Source organism: Myotis nattereri, assembly GCF_964212035.1.
Source record: "Myotis nattereri genome assembly, chromosome: 18".
NCBI classification, from domain to species: Eukaryota; Metazoa; Chordata; class Mammalia; order Chiroptera; family Vespertilionidae; genus Myotis; species Myotis nattereri.
Genome location: NC_138093.1, coordinates 6,420,651 through 6,439,135, shown reverse-complemented (window position 1 = coordinate 6,439,135; position 18,485 = coordinate 6,420,651). Strand labels below are relative to the sequence as shown.

Genomic DNA, 18,485 nt, shown 5'->3' with positions numbered 1-18,485 from the left:
AGCCATTCATTATATCATCTAATTTAATCAATTTATGGTTGGAAAAACAGTCGGTATAGTATTTCTCCTTTGGTACTATTAGAGCTCTAGCTAATATACAGGTTTTTTTTATACATATTCTATGCGCTCAAAAAGAATCTGAACTATCTGATGAGTGGAGAGTTACTTACATATCTAATAGCTTGAACTGGTTTGTTGTATTATTTAGGAATTTGATAACTATGCTTATTTTTGCTTAAACTATTTCTCACAGCTATCTGTATAAAATCATCATCTACATATCTACATTTGTTGACTTACCAATCTACTCACTCCTGCCAGTTGTTGCTTAAATTTTTCACTTTATTTTTAGCTCTGTATTTTAATATGCTTTCATTTCTTTTTGGTCTCACTCTCATCCCTTCAACCACGCTGTTGTTATTCTCTGTGCCTTGCTTTCTTCATCTGCGTGTAATAAATAACTTTTATAGTTGTCAAGAGTAAATGAGTTAATATTTGCAAAGCACTTAGAATAGTACTTGCACATAGTATTATGTAAGTGTTGGCTAGTGTATAGTAGGTAGAAATGGTAATTGAAACCATGGAAATGGTTAAAATAACTTGGGGAAGAATACAAGACACTTGAAGAAAAATACTAGGATCAAAAACCAAGATCTAAGGAACTTTCTTATTTAATGGCTGAGAAGGGAGGGATAATCCTCAAAAGAGACTGATTAGGAATAGACAAAAAGATAAGAGGAGCCCAGTGTGGCTCAGTGGTTGAGTGTTAACCCATGAATCAGGAGGTCATGGTTCAATTCCTGGTCAGGGCACATGCCCAGTAGGGGGCATGTAGGAGGCAACTGATCAGTGATTCTCTTTCATCATTGATGTTTCTATTTTTCTCTTCCTCTCCCTTCCTCTCTCTGAAATCAATAAATATATATACATTTTTAAAAAGTAGGATAAAAACCAAGAAAGTATATTGCCAATAGCATCAAGAGTAAAAGAATAGCCCTTGCTGGTTTGGCTCAGTGGATAGAGCGGACTGAAGGGTCCCAGGTTCAATTCCGGCCAAGGGCACATGCCTGGGTTGCGAGGCTCAATCCCCAGTGGGGGGCATGATGGAGGCAGCCGATCACTGATTCTCATCATTAATGTTTCTCTCTCTCTCTCTCCCTTCCTCTCTGAAATCAATAAAGAAATATAGTTAGAAAAAAAGAGTAAAAAATAATTAAAAATGCTACTGAGGGAAGATTTGAATGAATGAGAGATAAACATTAATTGCAACCGCTGGAATGAGTGACTTAATGAGTACAGTGGATGCTGTGATGCATCTCCCTGACCTCCCTTTAGGAATGAAGGTCTTATTTCACCATTTACTGGAGTGCTGCCAGCAGACTTGCCTCAGTTATCAGCCTCCTTGAGTAGTTGCCTTGGTTAAAGAGATGCTCAGTGCCTAAGTTCCTACAACCTTCCTTGGAAAAACCCGAATCCCCACTGGGAAAAACTTTGAAGTTTACTTCCGGCTTAGTAGGTTGGAGCATCATCCCATACACCAAAAGCTGGCGGGTTTGATCCTGGTCAGGGCACATACCTAGGTTGTGGGTTTGATCCCTGGGTCAGGATGCAATCTAGGAAGATAACTGATGGATGTTTCTCACATCAATACTTCTGTCTTTCCCTTTCTCTCTCTCTCTCTCTCTCTCTCTCTCTCTCTCTCAAAAAAATAAATAAATAAATAAATAAATTTTAAAAAAAGAAAGTTTACTCCAGTTTTAGAAATGTGGGTTAGGCTATGGCATTGTTAAAACTGGGCATCACAATCTAACTTATCCCTCTGCCCATTTTTGCCTCCTCTCCTTCCCTTCCACAGATTCTGATCCCTAATAAACTTCCTGCATACTAGAGTCCATTGCAAGAGTTTGTTTCCCACAGAACCCAATCTGTGACAGTGAGTTTGATTTATAGGAAGTGATGAGGGACATGAGAAGCCAAACTGCAAAAGGTAAGAAATAAATGGTAAGCCTGGATGGTGTTGCTCAGTGGTTGAGCATGCACCCATGAATCAAGAGGTGGCTGCTTCCATTCCCCGAGTTTTGGGCTCAATCCCCAGTAGGGGGCATGCAAGAGGTAGTTGATTGATGAGGTTTTGCTCTCATCGATGTTTCTCTCTGTTCCCCTTCCTTCCTCTCTCTCTAAAAAAATCAATAAAAACATTCTTTTTAAAAAGAAATAAATGGTAAGATGAATGGAACAAGCAAAAATGGGTTAGCTTTTAATTTTGCTTTCACAGATACGAGCATGATCAGAACCAAGAGAATATTAGGCTCACCACCCACTCCCTCTTTAGTACAGGAGCTATTTGACTGAAAGATAAATGCCAGTTACACACACAGGATTCTATATCATTGATATTAACCTTTAATCCAATTTTATTTTTGGAATTCAAACAGTCTGGTCCAAATTAATTGATGGGATTGAATGTTGAACCGGTTTGCGGTGTCGACCTCAGCCTCGATGTTGGACCTGCTCCTAGTGCCTGGTCTGTCGAGTCAGCCTCCATGTTGGACCGAAAAGGGTAACAAGGAGTGAAGACTAGTTAGAAAGTATTACTTTCTGGTATGTTTTTGTTGTTGTTGTTAATCCTCACCCAAGGATATTTTTCATCATATATATATATATATATATATATATATATATATATATTGATTTTAGAGAGGAAGAGAGTGACAGAAACATCAATGAGAGAGAATCATTGATCGGCTGCTTCCTGCACACCCCCTTCTGGGGATGGAGCCGGCACATGCCCTTGACTGGATTTGAACCTGGGACCCTTCCGTCCACAGGCTGACGCTCTATCCACTGAGCCACTCTGGCTAGGGCAGGATATTTTTCCACTGGTTTTCAGAGAGTGGAAGGCAGGGAGAGAGAGAAACATCAAGTGAGAGAGGCACATCCGCTGGTTGCCTTCCACATGCCCCCACCAGGGCTGGGGATCAGGCCTGCACCCAACCTATCTGCCCTGGATCGGCATCGAACCCGGGACCCTTCAGTCTGCCAGCAGCGGATGCTCTATCCACTGACACAAACCGGCTAGGGCGTGCTTTCTGTGAACAGGGTAAGCGCCATGTCAGTCGGCGGTGACTGACACTGTACTTTCCGTTTGGACCCCTGCAGCCTCCAGCCGCCAGCATATCGGTGAAATCGGATAACGCGGGCTGAACGCAAAGGAAGACACAACAGGCCTGGTGCTTAACGTGTTAATGCATCAGGACACAAAGTTCTCTAATCAGTGTTAGCTCGCGGAGGTACGGTAATGAGTAGCCAACATGTTTAAAAGATCGACAAAAACTTCAAAATTGGCTGCCTTCTGTCCGTCTCCTGAATTTAAACAGTGAGTCAGTTTACATAGGCACAGTCTGCACCTAATAAAACTGGGTCTTTAAACCACTCTCCCACACCCTCCTTCCAGCCCCCGCTGAACCACACGGTCTACCCCTTAAACCAAGGGCTGAGCCTTTCTTGGATATGTGATCGAATGACAGGAATCGAGAGACTTCTGAAAAGCTTTTCTATGGAGATCCAAATAAAGATGCAAAAAACCCACAACACAAAACAAAACCCCCCAACTATATGGGGAATGAAACTTTCAGAGAATGAATTAGCTATATGACAAATAATTCTGACCAAGGCACGAGCGTGCATAAAGAGGTTAAGTCTAGAGACGCAAAGCTTCAGGGCAGAGGAAATAACTGATCAATGCTCCGAAAGTAGCAGTAACACGGCGCTGGCTGCAGTCGTGCGGCTACACTGTCCTCAGGCCGCCAGCGCGGGCGGATTCCCAGAGCCCTCCGAGGTCTGGCCGGCGAGGAAAAGTTACACTAGCGGCGAACATCAAGGCAGAAAATTTACAATTGACCCCGGAAACATTTTATTTGCGTAGGTAACTGGAGAAATTTCTTTGGTGACTCGTTCCTTGATCCGGAAGAAGAGATACCAAACGTTACTTGCGATTGGATCGCGTTATAAAGGCGGGGCTTCAGCGAGCCAATCGCTTTGGCGACCGGATATGACGATTCGGGAGACGCTGGCCGATCTGTACCACGGCTGGCGGCTTCGGTCTTCGTGGGGACCCGGCACTGCTGGGGGCGGTGCTATTCAGGCCACACCTCCTGCGCCGACTCCGAGAGGCTCCGGAGCGAAGCGGTAAGCTTCGGGGGGCGGGGACTCGGGCTGGTTCTCTCTGAGCTTGGGGCTCGGCCGTCGCCGTCCTCGGCGTCCATTCTTCCTGTTTCCGGTGGCCGCGCCGCCTCCCTCCGAGGCTCGGAGCTACGGCCTGTGGAGAATTCGCCGTTGTCGTCCTCTCAGCTTCGAACCCCTTCAGAGTTGCTCCGGGGCAACTGCCGCCCCGCATTTTGTCGCTCTGATCCTCGCCCCTGGGAGGACCCCGGCCCCACACTGCCCACTCTCTTGGATGCGCTGGTCCTTCCCTCCCCTCTAAAATGTCCAATAACCTACAGGGAGTCTTCTTGAAAGCCGCCGAGGAAAAGTCCGGCAGCGCCTCGCCCTGGTAAGTACAGGTTGCCAGTCTCGCGGGACACGCCCGCCCCGCGCCCGTCTCTTAGCAGGATGTCGAGTCGGCCGTCGTTTCCTGTCACCGCGGCTCCGAGGGGCGCGCCCCGCGGGGGGAGCAGCTCCCGACGCGCCGGCTCCCCGGCGGTCAGAGCCCTTAGAGCGCGCCCTTCTCGGAACCTAAGTCCTCCTCAGAGCCTCTCGCAGGCAGCCTCCGCCCCGGCCGGCTTCTCCGATTTCATAGGCGGAAAGAATAGAGCTCCACGGGAGAGGAAAACCAACATGGCCGACGCTCCTGTGTGACCAAACCCTTCTGGAAGGTTCTCGCGCACTCGCAGGAAAAAAAAAAAAAAAAAAAAAAAAGCAGCGATCTGCGCGGATTAGCAAGTGCAACCCAGGTGGCGCTGGACCTTCAGTGAAAAATAGCCATAATTTTAAGAGTGAGGAGAGGATAGATTTGTGTCATTGATAAGAGTATATAAATTCGGAACCGAAAATTTTTTCTAGAATAAGGGAATCGAGTATTTTAAATTTTCAAAGAACAGCTTTATTTGGAGAGAAAGAAAAAAAAAAAAAGGAAAACCTGGAAATGCTCCTGTAAAATCAATCTTTTGGAACAGCGTATTTGAAGCAGGGGTAGTGCGAATGCCATCTCTAACTGGATATCTGTGTAAAAACTATATTTGATGTAGGGAGGTTCCAGTATTAAAGACATACTTGTTCGTAAATTTAGAAAATTGTTTATTCCTGACTCAGTAGGGTGTTTTTATTTTTGGGGGTTTGTTTTTTTTTTTTTTGAAGCTTCTGTTAATCGACAAATGAAACGGAAACAAAACTGTTAGCTCCGGTAGAATATTTGAAGTTGTTCACGCCATGGTTAGTGGACGTATAATGAATGAGTGGTGAGAAAAAGTTAATGGGTCTCTGCAGAAGGAAAACGTGAAGAAGGAAGCACGGAAGTTAAGATGTAAAATTCATGGAAGAGGATTTATGAAGAAAGTCAAACTGCCTAGGTGTAATGCTAGCTTCACGAGGCTAAGCACCCCAGTTCTCATTATTTAAATATGACCGCCTAGAGATAGGTTAAGGACTAAAAGAGTAAATATATGTAAAACCGGGAAAATAGAAAAAGCACTGTTAAAATGTTATAAGAATATACCTTCTGTACAAATTGTGGCCCATGAAGTAGGTTTCCTTTCATTATAAGTAGATTCAAAACCTAACTTGTAATAAAGACTTTTAAAAGACACGTGTAATATTCTAAAATGAGACCGCCACTAAACGGGGTGAGCTGAAACTATAATTTTGAAGAACTGCCAAGAAATAACCATTGCACTGTATTTCAAATCATCAAAAGAGTCAGCTTTTGTATATCTATGTTCCTTATTGGGTTATTTTTGGTGGAAGTTGGATATAGAGTGGCAGAGGCAGTGCTCTGTATGGATATGCAGAAGTAGGATTATTTTTTAATAACTTTGTCTTCTACCTTGTTTTAGTATCTGAGTATTGATGACATCTGACTTAACCTAACTTAACTCAGTTTGTTTCAGGATTGCACTTGTTTTTAATATCAGAAATAAGATAGAGTAAGAACTTTGCACTTTTTGTATACTTTAACTTTTTAATCCTGTTTCTAACCTGTTGGCTATCTATTTTTGGCATTTTATAACACATTACCGATTGAATCACGTTTTTATTACATTCATAAATCATTTGGTGTTCATTAACTCATTGATTTATGCATTCTTTCATCATCTTCAAATGCATTTTTTCCTCAAACCATTCACTTTGGTTATTGGTTGCGTACTAGTTTCTATTCTGTTTTGTAACAATCTGCATTCCAAATAGAATTTTGTAAGACATTTGATTAATGTTAGTTCTTTATTGGGAACTTAGTGTTTTTGTTTTTCTGATAATATTTTTTATGGTACTAAATCATTTATTTTTTTCGTAAACTTTAAATTGCTATGATTTTTTTTTATAGTTACGTGAATTTTCTTGAGTTACTGCTTTCCTTTTATAATATTTTTACTAATGTGATACAAAAAGTTTATTGTTTAAAATATTTCTAATTCATCAGTGCTTAAAATGTAAAACTTACATTTAATTGTATACAATGGAAAAATCTGGAAGATATTTGTGATAGTAGGTATTAAGTTTATTTTGACTTAGGCTTTATTAACAAAGAGCAAATCAGGAGTCAGAAAAGTATAGTGGAAAGAAAGTAAGCTGTGGAGTTATCGAGACCTAGGTTTATATCCTAGTTCAATATTTACTCTCAGTATAGTTCAAACATCTGGTAGCATTCAATGAGTGCCTACTCTGATAGACTGTGCAAAATGGTGAGACCAACTAAAAAATAGGATATGGGCCATGACTGTGAAAAACTTTACAGTCTAGAAGGGAGATGATGTGTTACATTTTTTAAGTGTTGTGCACAGAATATTATGAGGGCATAGAGAATAGGAATTGTAGGAAAGGTTTCTGGAGCAGTTGAGTTGGGGAATGTAAGTATCAGCTATTAAATTAAAGATGAATGCAGGTGCCCTGGCAAGTGTGCTCAGTGGTTATAGCATTGGCTGCACATTGAAAGGCTGTGAGTCTGGGATTCCATTCCTCATCAAGTGCATATACCTGGCTGGGTTGCAGGTTCGATTGGGGTGTGTGTGGAGGCAACCAATGGATGTGTCTCTCTCACATTGTTTTTATCTGTCTCTCTTCCCTTCTCACTCCCTCCTTCATTCCCTCCCTCCCTCTCTAAAAAAAAAATCAATGGGGAAAAAATATCCTTGGGTGAGATTCAACAAATTAAAAGAATGCAGGCTATGTCTAGGCAGAGAGAACTGGTAAAATAAAGTACCAGTATGTCTTATTACTAACAATTGGCATTTATTGTTTGATTCTGTTTGCCCTGCTGAAGAGAATAGACTATCTCTTGGAGATTAGAGGATTTAAGAAAAGGACTGTCGCCCTGACCGGTTTGGCTCAGTGGATAGAGCGTCAGCCTGCGGACTGAGGGGTCCCGGGTTTGATTCCGGTCAAGGGCATGTACCTTGGTTGTGGGCACATCTCCAGTGGGGGGTGTGCAGGAGGCAGCTGATCAATGTTTCTAATTCTCTATCCCTCTCCCTTCCTCTCTGTAAAAAATCAATAAAATATATATTAAAAAAAAAAAAGAAAAAAAAAAGAAAAGGACTGTCATGGTCACCTGTACATTTTAGATAAACAATGTTAGTATGGATTTGGGGGCGATGGATCAGGCATCTAGAGATTCTATATTAGTTGTCCTTTCAGAGATGCTTGGGCTTGAATTGCCTGATGTAAAGTAAGGGTTGGATTCAAAGAATATAGAAGGGAAAATAGACCTTGTCAGTGAATTGACACGAAGAAAAGACCATCAATTATGATGCCAGTTTTCTGGGTAGATTTTGGTAAATTGAGATGAACACCCCAGGAAAGCCATCTGAGAGATATTTGAATCTGAAACTCAGGCTCAAAGCTGAAAATAAAGATGTGAATCATCAGCTTAGAGGTATTATAATAAAAGCCTATGATAATGCATCCTATAATAATAGGAATTAGGATGTCATGTGATTGTCAGTTGGCTTCTATCCGCCCTTAACCCTTTGTTCTTAAATGGGAAGTTAAAACGAATGTCCTTAGCAGGTGGCTTTCTTTGGTTAGATAATGCTCCATTGTGAGTTCAGTGTGTATTTTGTTTTATACAGTGTAGGTATTATTATGTTTTCTTTTGTAATTGTGTGTGTGTGTGAGAGAGAGAGAGAGAGACAGGTAGACAGACAGACATACCATTGCAGGATATCTGGAGCAGTTAATTTTTCATTGATTTCTCAATTTAAAACAATTGAATTTTTGAACCCTGTTATGCTAAAGTAAACAAAAAATGGACAGAGTTGCCCAAGAGAGCATGTATTTCTGAATAAATTACTTAATATTATTAAACCTCTATTTTTTCAACTATAAAATAGGAACAGCAATACCCACCTTGCTGGGCTATTTATAATAGATTCTAATATACATATATACATATATATTATTACATTATGTATTTATGTATATTATATATGTATATTAAAGTTAAATCATAGTAAGATGCAAAAAGGTCTCCTAATAGTTGAAAAAATATATTTTGCAAAATGTACATTAGCCTGCAAAATTGTTATTCCATTTCTAATGTGTAAATGCTTCACATCAGTATTAGAATTATAAAAATGTCAGTTACATAATATTGTAAATATGTTTAGTATACCTTTTATTAAAGCTCTCATACCTTTTTATTAAATTTCTCACATTTTCAAAACTATCTGATTCATTTGCTTATTCTTGGGCACCAATTATATATTTTAATGGAGGATGATAACTAGCATATATTGGGTGCTTATCATAATCCCAGCCAGTTCCTTCATTTACTTTTCATAGCAAACCCATATTCCCATTTTACAGATGATGAGACAGAGATTCAAAGAGGTTAAGTAAATTTACCAATCAACTAGTAATTGGAAGAGCCAAGATTAGAAGCCCATAATCTTTCCAAGATTATTCCTGTTTTCTCTTTTAAAGCCTTAAACTGTATTATTTTCCCAGTTCAAACCCAGCTCGTTTAAGATAATTAGCCTGTGATTTTTCTTTTTAAGTGACCAAACTAGAGCATGGGATGCAGAATCAGATTCTAGTTTTAGTTCTGACTTTAGCTAGCAGAATATGTTCTTTAAGAAAACAAACTTTTTAAAAAAATATATTTTTATTGATTTCAGAGAGGAAGGGAAAGGGAGAGAGAGATAGAAACATCGATGATGGGAAAGAATCATTGATTGGCTACCTCCTGCACACTCTATTCTACTGTTGCAGCAGGAATGCAGCCATATACAGGACATGGAAAAAATGAGTGCATCTGCGTACTAATAAAACTTTACAGACACTGAAATTTGAATCTCAAAATGTTCACATCACAAAAATATTGTGAGTTTTTAAAAAGAAATCATTTATAATTTAAAAACTATTCTTTGCTTGTGGACTGTATAAAATCGGGGAGGTCCAGAGGCTACTTTATTGACTCTTTCCCTATAACTGAGGCTGGTGCCTGGACCATAGCAGACATTAAGTTCTGATCCAGTTTATATGTACTTTTGGGGGTGGGAAGGTGATGAGGTTGGTTTTCCTCTTCAAGCCCTGAATGCAAGAATTTATACTTTATGTTTGTGCTTCTTTTTAGAGATTAACTTTTCACTTACTAAAAGTAAATATAATCTATTGAAGCAATATCAAGTAACCAGAAATCTGTTTTAAATATTTGTAAGCTGCCGTTAATGTTATTTTGGGTTAGAGAAAGGTAAAACTGAGTTCCAGTGCTTTCTAGGATGCATAGAATTTTTGGCTTTGCTTTTTATTAATACCTGAGGTTTAAAAACACATACTAGTATATGCAGTATTACACAGCTTTACACTTTTGAGAACTCTTTTGCCCTTACATTTTTTTCTTTATTTGATCCTAGTCATATAAGGGCACACTGGTTTTATAGGACATGGACTCTGTACTCATGTTGTTAGAATTGAGCACGAGATTAATTAAAACTTGATGACAACTTTTGATATGTACCATGAAGGAAATCAGCAGGTGTAGTATTTTAGACTATAAAGGAGGGGAAGGATAATTAAGGTGGTCAGATACTTGGGAAGTATCATTTATGCTGAGACTTGAGTTAATGTGGGTGGGAGAGGAGTACCTAGGTAGAGAAACAGTATGTGTGATGGCCTTGAGTTCCATGAGGTCTTGGTATTTTCAGGAACTGAAAGGTAGTTTTAGGTGTAAATAGGTTGAGGTGCCTGCATTCAAGAAATTTATAAATAATTGATTATACAGTGATTGATATGGGATTTTTAAAAAATCTTACAATCTGTACTAAAAAATAGCTCATAAATATCCGATCAAAATTGGTTAGATGAAAAAAATATTACTAAAATAAGTAAATAAAAAATTTGTAAAAAGTTACTTTCAAATGTGTTCCATGTTCATTGAAAACCATTCAGCTAAAATGACATTGCAGTTATATATGAATTTGTAGGCAGTCGGAACTAATATGAGTAATTGCCATACCAAGGACTGTTTAGCACCAAACTTCAGATGTGCTGAGACAATAAATCAAAGAAGAAAATGGTTCCCACAAGAGTAACTCAGCTTAGTCTCTGAAAATGTGGCACACCAAGGTATTACCATAAGAGATGCCTTAGCATAAGAAAAATGGCTAACAGTCGAACTTGGAAATCATTGTCAGTGGGAAGAACACAACAGATTGGGTTGGGAAGAGTGAGGGAAATAGAATAAGCATAAATGGAAGTGAAATGAGAATTCTAGTCAATAAAAGTAAAGGAGGCGGTCAAGAGGAAAGAATTCAAGGAAAAGGAGGAGGGATGCTAATAGTTTGAGGTGCATATTCTAGTAGACATAATTTTATATAGGGTAAAACAGTAGGAAACACAATTTTAGGGTAATGTTCCTATCTTATATGTATTGTCTAATCATGTGAAATCTAAAGGTTATGATAATTCCTTTGACTATTTTTTTTCTTCAAAACTTTTACTTTGTAATATTTCACTTTGAAAAATCAAAGTGACAAATGATATACTTTTATTATATTTTATATATAAATATTTTTAAATATTTGAAAATAATTTGGTTTTAAATAAAATGTATGTGTCATTGTAGTATGTTGTATTTATTTACTCATGTTCTTTTAAGTGTTTCAGGCTGCATGTACCAAGTAGTTCAGACGATTGGCTCGGATGGAAAAAATCTTCTGCAATTACTTCCAATTCCTAATTTCTCTGGAAATCTTATACCACTAGTTCAATCTTCAGTTGTGTCTGATGCTTTGAAAGGGAATACAGGAAGCCCAGTTCAAGTTACTTTTCAGACTCAGATTTCCAGCTCTTCCACAAGTTCATCAACAACTCAGTTGCCCATTTTTCAGCCAGCCAGTTCTTCAAACTATTTATTTACAAGAACAGTAGATACAGCAGAAAAAGTTAGAGTTACTACTGTGGGAACTGAAACTTTTACCTCATCAGTTTCTAAAGTTCAGAGTCATGGTGTAAAAATTGATGGACTCACCATGCAAACATTGGCTGTTTCTTCCTCCTCAACACAAAATGATTCATCTTATATTTTAGTAAATACTCAGAGCCTTCCAATGACTGTGAAACCTCCAGTTTTGCCCTCTGGGCATCATTTACAGATTCCAGCCCATGCTGAAGTGAAATCTGTACCAGCGACATCATTGCCTCCTTCAATTCAGCAAAAGATACTTGCAACTGCAACCACAAGCACCTCAGGAACAGTTGAGGCCTCCCAAATACCTTCTGTTATTTATGTATCTCCTGTAAAAACAGTGAAAAATGTAGCTACCAAGAACTTTCAACACATTTATCCAAAACCTGTTACAGAAATAGCAAAGCCAGTGATACTAAATGCCACACAAATTCCAATGAATGTTGCAAAAGAGACACAATTAAAAGGTGGTCAGCATTCTCAAGCTGCTCCAGTGAAATGGATTTTTCAAGAAAATCGACAACCTTGTACTCCATCTCTTGTTCCTGTTAAGTCTTCAAATAATGTGGCTTCACAGATTTTAAAAAGTTTTGTAGAAAAGAAAAGTGTGGGAGGTAATACTATAAAGATGCCACCATTGAGTACCAGCAGTCCTAGTGGGGCACAATCCAAAAGTATGCCTATTAAAGATAATGCGTTGGTTATGTGTAATGGGAAAATCTATCTGTTGGCTAAAAAGGGGACAGATGTTTTGTCATCACAAATTGATCAACAGAATTCTGTTTCTCCTGATATTCCACCAAGAAAAGATATATCACAGATAGTGAGCCCAAGTCCAGTAACAGAACTATCCAGAGAGGTTGTAAACTTTGTTTTGGCAAAAAATAAATCTTCCCAGATGGAGACAAAATCATTTTCAAACACCCAGCTTGCTTCCATGGCCACTCTAAGGGCAGAGAAGAATAAAAAAGTGGAGACACCATCTCTTTCTATCCTACACCCAAATAATCTGAACCCACCCATTAACTACTTAAAACAGAGTAAGACTTTATTCCTAAAGGCAGACTTTCCAAATGGATTTAGTACAGGACAAAATGCCCCCCCAAAAGAAAATATCATCCAGAGCATAGAGAAAATAAGTTCCTCTGTTGATGCAACAAGTATTACTTCACAACAGTGTGTTTTCAGAGACCAAGAACCAAAGGTAATTTTCCCATGTCAGGGTGTTCTTTTTATCTGTATAGAAAAGTTTTCTTTTTTTAATTCTCAAAGTTATCTAGCATACCTTTCTCCCCTCTTCTCCCATCCTCCATCACACACACCATACACATGTGAATGCTAAGTCAAAGCTTTTATCTGAAGGAAATGTGTGAGGAGGAATAATTGAGAGACCCCAAGCTGTATCTTTGTCTTGTCATGCAAAATCTTTAAAACAAAGTCAAACTTAAGATCACAGAGCAACAGGGTTTAGAAGAGTTGGAAAAGGATAATGTGAATTAAAAGCTTAGTAAAATTATGTGTGCATGCATGCATACATTTGTACACACATGCATACATATACATGTATACATAGATATTTAATAGCCTACTTTTTAGTAATGAAAAGATCAATATTATGCATATAGAAGAGCTAGGGGGTTTGTTTTGTGGTGGTATATATGTCAGTTTTTTTAAAGGTAGATGGTGGAAGGGGTAGGACAGGGCCATACAGTACCTTTTAAGTCATTTGTGGAAATAGGGTTTATCAACATCTTTGATTGAATAATTTTTTTAGTAGATAAATTTCCCCCCCTTTTTTAGCCCTACTTTCTGACTCTGCATCCAATTATCCATCATATCCACATAGGAACTTTCTGTTCTACTTAAGATATGTGTTTCTGTGCTCACTAAATATTTGTACCCACCCTTTTCTTACTTAGAAGTCTACTTAATGTCAGTGTTTCTTTTCTTTCAGTACAGAATTTATTGAACTCCAGAGATATAAGGAAGTAAATTCTGATTTGACTATAAGATTGGTTAAAGGCATAAGACTTTTTCAGATGACTACAATTTCTAATTAATGTCACTTAGATTATTTTTAACTTGTCATTAGTGTGTGTTCTCATTTCAGTTGTTTGAGAATTGAGTAACTAAACTTTCTAGTGCAAGAAAGTGAAATAAATAAGAAATTGCATGGAAACATTTCTTATTTATTTGACTCAGTTTAGTTTTTCGAGTGTCATGATAAGGCAAGGGTAATCCAAACCAACCATTTAGGACTTTAAAGCATGCTTGCAGTAAGATGAGGAAATCATTTAGCTACCAGTCTGATAAAATAGCTTAAGTAATGGGTAGTATTGTTTGTGTGTTTTCTTTTTCTAATTTCAGATCCAGAATGAGATGGCATCAACATTACAAAAAGGTGCTCAAGAAAGAAATGACAAAAATGCTCAAGGAAGAAGCAGTAAGGCATATCTGAAGACTGATGCTGAATTTAAAAAGCTATTTGGTCTTACTAAAGATTTGAGAATAAGACTTACTCGGATTCCTGACCATTTGGGTGCTGGAGATTTTGATTCCTTTAAGAGTTTGGTGAAGAGTGACAATGAGACAAAGTTTACAGTGAAGGAGGAAGAGAGAAAACAGGTAATAGATTTTAAAGTATTCTTTGTAGGTACTCCAAAGAGACATGAGTGTATTAATTTTTTTATGTCTTAATATAAATTAGTTACCAACTTTGCATATATATGTATTATACCAAGATGGTGTTAAAAAGAACTATATATGCATAGGTAAAAATGCATCCATGGTTAATGGTGTTGTTTCAAGTGTTTTTATTCACCTACTGTTTATTTTTTCATCATAAAATTATAAGAAAATGGCCATAGCTTTTTAATTATACTACTTTGAAGACCCTATCTAAAATAAATAATCCAAGTGTAGGAAAAAATATAAGCATGCAGATGTTTATTGCAACATTACTCTTACTACTAACATCTTAAGAAATCTACATGGTCAATAATGATGAAAAGAAGTATCCCTGTAACTTTGTCTACTGTCACTCTACTTATAAGATCAGAGATCAGTCTATCTTTCCCAATGAAAATCTTTAGTATGTGCCTACCATGCAAATGGGAAAAAAAATGTAAATCAGTTCTCAGGTTCTTCACAAATGGCTGTTAAATTTTGGTGGTAGATCAGTATAGATTCTAATACTTAACATAAGCAGGAAAATGTGAATTCAGCAATTTATTCTCAATGAAAATCATTACGATATTGCTAGTTGGTACCATAAATATTAATCTCTTGCAGTAGTTGTTCTCAATATATTTTGTTGAGTTAAATTTAATTGGTGTATATTTGTATCTTTAAACTTGTTAAATTTCAGAGCACACACTCTATATATGGCACTAATAATTTGCTTTTCCATTGGAATTGTTCTCAACATTGCAACAGGGTTTTGATAAGAAAAGAAAAGCAAAAACCGTTAAGAAGATGGATCACGCAAAGAAGAGAAAAATCGAGAGTGCTTATAACACAGCTTTAAATGGAGGAATTAGCTATATTTTACCAACTTCAGATGTATCACACCATAACATTGTTACAAGCTGCAATAAAACCAGAGAAGAAAGAACTGAGGTAGAACACTGTACCCGTGAAAATCAGGAGAAAGTCGCTTTGAGTTCAAATGCAGATTTTGGACAAAGTCATTCCTTTACCAGAAATTATACTGAAGATATTTTTCCCATGACACCACCAGAGTTAGAAGAAACCATTCGAGATGAAAAAATAAGAAGACTTAGACAAATGCTGAGAGAGAAAGAAGCAGCCCTTGAAGAAATGCGTAAGAAGATGCACCAAAAATAATAAAATGTTGCCATACTTAAAGACTTCAGTGAATTCGCTCTGTTTTTACCAGATGTTTTTGCATTAAGTTAACTATAGATGCATTCTGAAAGTGTCATTGAATATGAAGTTTGGTTTTTCATCAGTTGATTATAAAATTTGGTTTAAGGAATGCAGAAAAGGTTGATTCACATATAACTTCAATAATGTGCATGGGCTGTCTAAATATTTTTTTATACTTTTTTTGGGAAGGAAAATTTGCGTAATGTTTTTGTTTTGTTATTTTTAACTAGAATCCCCCAAGTTTGAATATTTGTGCAGGATTTTTATTATTGTTTGTATCTTTAGCTAAATTGCTCAGGAATACTATTGAAATTATACAATCCAAGAGAGGAAATCAGTCCAAACTTACTTAGTTTTGCCACTGGGCTTGTATATATACTCACTTAGTCTCTTTGCCCATGAAATGATGATACCTTCTGCTCACCACTGTAAATGTGTTTCATATCATGAAAAAAACATAGCAGCATTATTTAAAAATTCAAACATTTTTTTTCAAGACTGAGGGATACCTGTTTTGTATCTTTTACAAAATAGTTTCATATAATCCAAAATGAGTTTTAGAATTCAGGCTATATAATGTATTGTTTGCTTAACATGGTATGTTACTATTTCTAGGCAAATGCTGCTTTTTCGAAATATGTAACTTGGACTGTGTAAAAAGTAAATGTGAACAATGGCCACATTGAATACTTTTTAAAAATGTAAAATGTGGTTTTTCTTAAAAGAGTCAAACAGTTTTCTATCTGGTTATCTTTGTTTTGGAGAGTTTGGAAAGGTGGGAGGGATAGGGGAGAAGGAAGAAAAGGTTATTTAAAAAAATGATTAACAAATCCGTAGAAGTAAGGTCAAATAAAAACCTGTACATTGACAAAATAGAAAACAGAAAATACTGATATATTAGCTATTCAAGATATAATTCATTTAATATTTTCTAATATTCTCAGTCAGGGCACATAACTAGGTTGTGAGTTCAGTTCTCAGGTTCTTCACAAATGGCTGTTAAATTTTGGTGGTAGATCAGAACAAATACAAAGTGATAATCAACTAGATTCTCCTGCCTTTTGTTTTCTGTAACAGTTTTATTGGGATAATTTATGTATCATAAAATTCACTCTTGCCGAAACCGGTTTGGCTCAGTGGATAGAGCATTGGCCTGCGGACTGAAAGGTCCCGGGTTCGATTCCGGTCAAGGGCATGTACCTGGGTTGCGGGCACATCCCCAGTAGGAGATGTGCAGGAGGCAGCTGATCGATGTTTCTCTCTCATCGATGTTTCTAACTCTCTATCTCTCTCCCTTCCTCTCTGTAAAAAATCAATAAAATATATTAAAAAAAAAATTCACTCTTTTAAAGTATATGCTTCAGTGGCTTTTACTATATTCACAGTTTGCAACATAGACATCTAATTTTAGAATATTTTCATCACTGCCACCCCCCACACTAAACCTCATAAGAATTAGCAATCACTCCCCAGAGCCTCCTTCCTCCAGCCTTAGCAACAATGAATACACTTTCTTACCTCTATAGATTTGCCTATTGTGGACATTTCATAAGCATGGAATGAATCATTCAAAATATTTTATTTAGTGACTGGTTTATTTCTCTCTCTTAGCTAATGTCAAGGTTCATCCATTCTTTAGCATGCTTTAATACTTAATTTTTAAAATTAATTATTTTTTTAAAAAATATATTTTATTGATTTTTTACAGAGAGAAAGGGAGAGGGATAGAGAGTCAGAAACATTGATGAGATAGAAACATCGACCAGCTGCCTCCTGCACACCCGCCACTGGGGATGTTCCTGCAACCAAGATACATGCCCTTGACCGGAATCGAACCTGGGACCTTTCAGTCCGCAGGCTGACGCTCTATCCACTGAGCCAAACCGGTTACGGCGAAAAATTATTTAGATTAAAAAAAAAATCCTCACCCAAGGATATATGTACTGATTTTAGAGAGAGGATGAGAGAGAAACATCGATGTGAAAGATGAACATTGATTGCCTCCTGTACATGCCCCGACTGGGGATTGAACCCACAATCTAGTTATGTGCCCTGACTGAGAATCGAACCTGCAACCTTTTGGTGTACAGAATGTCACTCCAGCCAATTGGGCCACCCAGCTAGAGCAGTACTTAATTTTTTAAATTGCTGAATAATATTTCATTGTATGGATATATACCACACTTTGTTTACTTATTTATGAATATTTGGATTGTTTACACTTTTAGCTACTAGGATGTTACGTTGCTATGAAAGTTTGGGTAGAAGTTTTTATGTGGACATACATTTTCAATTATCTCGGGTATCTAAGTGTAATTGCTAGATCATATCCTAACTTTTTGTTTGACATTTTGAGGAACCGCCAAACTATTCCATACAGGTTGTGTTCCCCCTACTTTACCAAAATGGATCTTGTCAAGGACACCAGTGACTTCCATGTAGCTAGATCCAGTGATCAGTTGTCAGTCTTTTTAATTCATCTTCTTAATTTATCCATCAGCGAGAACATAGTTTCATGAGTCATTACTTCCTTTGAAAAAAATACTTAAGTGTTTTTTGTTTTTTTAAAATATATTTCATTGATTTTTTACTGAGAGGAAGGGAGAGGGAGAGAGAGTTAGAAACATCAATGAGAGAGAAACCGATTCAGCTGCTTCCTGCACACTCCCTACTGGGGATGTGCCTGCAACCAAGGTACATGCCCTTGACGGGAATTGAACCTGGGACCCTTGAGTCTGCAGGCCGACGCTCTATCCATTGAGCAAAACCGGTTAGGGCTTAAGTGTTGTTTTTTATTAAAGAATCAATACATGTATGTTACAGAAAATACAATAAGCTAAAGTATTAAAAGTTGAAACTTCATATTCCCACTAAACTAAAAATAGATATTAAAGGCTATCAGTAAATATATATTAATTAAAGTCATAGATATGGATAAACATCCCTTAGGAGGATAGGATAAATACAATCAATCTGT

General features: G+C 37.5%; 1 protein-coding gene across 4 annotated transcripts; it reads left to right on the top strand.

The window, feature by feature from the left end:
• The first annotated feature begins 3,717 nt into the window (after positions 1–3,717).
• LRIF1 (ligand dependent nuclear receptor interacting factor 1) lies at positions 3,718–16,814 on the top strand. Of its 4 annotated transcripts, none has more exons than XM_081112182.1 (4): positions 3,718–4,188; positions 11,312–12,824; positions 13,988–14,245; positions 15,056–16,814. In XM_081112182.1, exons 1-4 carry the CDS (start codon positions 4,052–4,054, stop codon positions 15,464–15,466), a joined length of 2,319 nt encoding a protein of 772 aa, XP_080968308.1. In that variant the 5' UTR covers positions 3,718–4,051; the 3' UTR covers positions 15,467–16,814. The 4 variants fall into 4 exon arrangements, with proteins under 4 accessions (XP_080968308.1, XP_080968311.1, XP_080968309.1 ...); XM_081112183.1 differs by having other exon boundaries at positions 4,178–4,552; XM_081112185.1 differs by lacking the exon at positions 11,312–12,824 and having other exon boundaries at positions 4,047–4,188.
• The last annotated feature ends 1,671 nt before the right edge of the window (positions 16,815–18,485 follow it).